Source organism: Homarus americanus, unplaced genomic scaffold (genome assembly GCF_018991925.1).
Source record: "Homarus americanus isolate GMGI-L3 unplaced genomic scaffold, GMGI_Hamer_2.0 scaffold32583, whole genome shotgun sequence".
NCBI classification, from domain to species: Eukaryota; Metazoa; Arthropoda; class Malacostraca; order Decapoda; family Nephropidae; genus Homarus; species Homarus americanus.
In genome coordinates, this window is record NW_024713129.1 from 13,533,288 (window position 1) to 13,537,710 (window position 4,423).

General features: G+C 42.1%; 1 protein-coding gene across 1 annotated transcript in view; it reads left to right on the forward strand.

The window, feature by feature from the left end:
* The first annotated feature begins 603 nt into the window (after positions 1–603).
* Positions 604–4,423, forward strand: part of LOC121870217 (uncharacterized protein DDB_G0271670-like) — a 5,001-nt gene continuing 1,181 nt past the window's right edge. The window contains exons 1-2 of the mRNA XM_042371997.1: positions 604–664; positions 1,194–1,248. Of these exons, the coding sequence (XP_042227931.1) occupies positions 604–664; positions 1,194–1,248 (116 nt within the window). The remainder of the gene's footprint in view (positions 665–1,193; positions 1,249–4,423) is intronic.

Genomic DNA, 4,423 nt, shown 5'->3' on the forward strand with positions numbered 1-4,423 from the left:
AGTTGCTGTCTTTTTTATCTTCGGGTGGTTTTATTTCCTCAACGAACACCCTAAAACGTGTAGCCTAGTTCACCTTAACCCAACTTGAGTTACTGTCCTTCACCCCGTTTTCTCCTGTCCAAACTTAGCTTACTGTTAATTCACTTGCTATAGCCTGATAATTTTTCCCATCGCCTAACACAAAGGAGTGAACTTTCATTTGTCGTACTGTACGCCTAATGTTTCTCCCACCTAAGTGTACCCATTTATTATCTCAATGGAACACTGTTATGGAATATTAAAAAGTTGCAATTGCGGAAGTAATACTGGCGTCAGGGTTAATGGAAACAGGAGTAAGTGGGTTGGAATGATCGCGGAATTGCGTCGTGACTGCACTGTCTCCCTCTTTTTTTTTTAACGGACTGCAGCGCGGGAGATGAGGACAAGGAGTGTTTGTAAGAGAACCTTTACTCTCACTATTATTGTGTGAATGTTAACATAGTATTACGTTCTTTTAGTTTGAAATAAACTGTGTTAAATTGTTAGTTTTTTTTAAGTGAACAGAGGGAGGAGGAAGATGTTAATTAACTATTGGGAATTATTAAGAGCTCATGTGTCCAACAGATGGGGAAGCTTAGTGTAGAATTTGCACCGAAGAAAGTCGATGATTATTTTCAAGTACCTGGTAGAGTTTTCTTTGTGTAAACAGTATAAAGAAGACATTGGGTAAGAATAGAATAGTACGAGGAAGAACAAATATAGGTATTTCACAAGTAGAGTGCAGAGATACAGGAAGTTTTCATTGATCTAGTTTTATTTGAAGCACCTGTGCATGTATGGTACTGCACAGTATTTGAAGTCTTAGTTCACTATATGCTGACGGGTAAGAAATAAGAGCAAGAGAGGTGAGTACGTAAAAGTTAGATACGATAAAGAGTAAAAATAAGCGAATTACTTGCTAAGGATTACAACTACAGTTCTGTATGTAATATTATAGATTACCCGTTCACAGTGTAGCACAACAACCAGTAAGCAGAGTAGTATATTTAAGTCTCTACTAACTAAACTCAAATTAATCTAACCTAGTTAAACACAGCTGTTTCTCGCCAACCGTATCCACACTAGCCAAGCGTAACCCAATTTAACCTTGAAATTATTATACAATTGAAATTTGAAACTTTGCTCTCTTATCTCTGTACAGTTACATAGTTAAGGTATTTATCAATCAATGAGGACAAGTTGGCTCTTCAGTGTTGATGAAATCTCTTTAAGGTCCCTTGAGCCATTTGCACATGTGGAACATCAGTATAGACCATCATTATTTGTATTCGGTAAAATTATTTTATGCCTTAAACGCTGTGATATTTTCCTGAGACGAGGAGCCGGAGCTGTAGAGAATAAACACATCACGGCGTAGGATACAGTTATGTGCAGCGAATGAGGTAGTGCTTATTGATGTTTCGGATCTGTAATTTCCTCGAGAGACTTTGTAAACATAATGTGGAATTTGGAAAAGTATTTAGAATTTTGTGTTACGAATGTTCGAAGTCAGATTAGATTCCAAATTGGGTTTTTGAGAAGACGGGTAGAAACCATAACCCAGTCTAAACTAACTTGTAACTGAGTTTGAATCAGTATCCTCTTGACTCCCTCCCTCTCTTTGTCTGAGGTGACGCAGCTGTAGCGGAGAGCGTGTGAAGCTAACAAACACCCTCTCACAGGCATGGAATCACAAATAACAAGTGTGTACCAATGGCTGTTTTCCATTACCATTATAGTTATATAAAATTACGGTTCTATAACAACATTCCGTTTATTTTCAGCGGCGTCAGGCAGCTTCAGGAATACCAGCAGTCTTGACCAAGTCTTATTCATGTTATCATATAGTGGAACTGGTCATCACTGGACCTCTCATGACGCTGTTACTTAACCCATAAACTATATCAGCGTGGACAGTGATGGTCTAACACGGTGTTATTCAACTCGATGGGATTGTGTAGCTTTAACCATTATTGTTACGAGAGATTGTGTCCAGCTGTTTCCTCTGATGGGATTGTGTTCGAACGGATTTTACCTGGTTGGATTTTGTCCGTTAAGATTTCTATTGATCCAATTTTGTTTGATGGATTACTTCTTTTTTACGTATTTATTAATTTAATTATTTATTTTAATTTTTTTGTGTGTGAGATGGTCTACTTAAATATATTGACGGTGGGAATGTAGCGTGCGAGAGAGGGAGGGGAGGGGGGTGTTCGTCCCTGTACCAGTGTGTGAGAGGGGGTAGGGGGTACTCAAGGCGGTGTTCGAGGAAGTGCACGTTGCAACAACTGTTAGACAGACACACAGAACGGGACCCCCACCCCTCACCCCTCACCCCACCACCTCACACCCTCACCCCCACTGTCATTCCCCCACCCCTCACCCCTCACCCCCACCACCACGCCTCACCCCCACAATGCTTACCTCTCTCCCGCCCACCCACGGTACTGGGATCAATGGCACTACTGTCCGTCCAGGCAAGGCACTGTTGAACGTGTGAACTAACAACAGTAACCTCTCACAATAATGTCTGGAACGGATGACACTATTGACCTGATGAACTAGTGTCACTTCACAGGGAGGCGGCGACGCGGTTAGTTATAATTGAGGAAATTATTTTTATTTCAAAACTGTAGGTTCAAATTATAGATAACCACAATAATTATCAAAGTTAGAGACGTAAACGTATGGTCTTATAGCACAAGGGATACAAGATTCCCCCTAAAAGCCTATTTAGACACACAATAGGTCATAAAGTACAGAAGCACTTAATTATTAACCTAAACACATGATCCGAAATTAAAGAGTTTGAGGTAAAGGAAATAACACAAACAAATCACATAGAGAAATTACAGGTTTGTTCAGATATGTGAGCATTATTACAGGTGTAGGACGAAGGTAAGAATGACCCAGTAATACCAACGCGGCGGTGGGATAATCACAAGAGAACTGGACATGAAATTACTCTTACTTGGTGATACGCACTTGGTAATAATGTCAGGTCTGGGTTCTAATCATCTCGAGTACAAAGTTGACCCTCATGATATACTGCCAGTAAGCCCCCCCCCCTCTCTCCCCTTGTGGTGTATATGTGTGAGGGGGGGGAGAACTGTCACCACGAGGAGGGGGGGGGGGCGCTAGGGTAAGGGCAGGAGGTAAAGGTAGGGGTGGGAAGGGAGGTTAAGTGAGGGGGAGGGATGGTAAGTGAGGGAAGGGAAGTATTAGGGATGAAGGCAGGAAGTTAAGGGTAGGGGAGGGATGGTGAGTGAAGGCAGGGAGGGATAGGGGATGAGGGTAGGGTAGGAACAAGGAATGAAGGTCGGGAAATACTGGAAGTGAGGGGAGGTGGTGTTGTGTGTAGGGGAGGCGGGGGCTAGTGCATACCTCGCCCCCTGCTGCACTCACACTGTTGGAACATTTATAAAGGAAGTGTTGGTTCGCTATCCTTGACTGAGGTTTTTGTTGCGTGTTATGGAGGAGGGGAGGTAGAGAAGGGTGAATAGGGAGGAGGGGAGGTAGAGAAGGGTGAATAGGGAGGAGGGGAGGTAGAGAAGGGTTAATAGGGAGGAGGGGAGGTAGAGAAGGGTGAATAGGGAGGAGGGGAGGTAGAGAAGGGTTAATAGGGAGGAGGGGAGGTGCATGGGGAAGGGGGAGGAAATAGAGGGAAGTGTTGGTGATAAAAGAAAGAGGAGACGGGGGTGTGAGGAAGAAAGGGGGGGAGGAGAGTGAGGAAGAAAAGGGGAAGTAAGTAGGAAAAAAAAAGGCAGAAAGGTCCACTTAAATTACAGTCTGGGTGTAATGAGGTTGTTTACTATTGGTTAGGTTAGGTTACAGTCTGGGTATAATTTCGATTCTAATGAGGCTGTCTCCTATTGGTTACTGAATGAGTTTGCCAGTCGGTTAACTTCACCCATCACCAGTCAAGAGTCAAAACATAGCACACGAATACCCGACAATCGTATTCCTCGGCGCTACTCGTTAAAATTCGACCGTACTGACATTTATAGCATTGTAAAGCCCATAATCCAGGTTATGATTGGTTGCAGCAGGTCACGTCACGTCAGGTCACGTCACGTCATGTCATGTTTCTCAAAATAGATCACTCTTGACTGATACACTTGGGACGTACAGGTATTAATTAGACTTGACACCTGGTAAGAAACACATAAACAAGAGCTGAAGGAATTACTGTAGTATTGTTTATGTCATGTGTTTTAAGGAAAAAAAATATTGATTGTGATTCAATATGTAGCTGTTATTTTGTTCTCCATTATTCTATTTTGTGTACAAGGTTCTAATAAATAATCATGATATAAACTAACCTAAACTAGACTAACCTAACCTAACCTAATCTAACCTAATCTAAACTAAACTAACCGAACCTGACCTAATTTAACCTATGTGA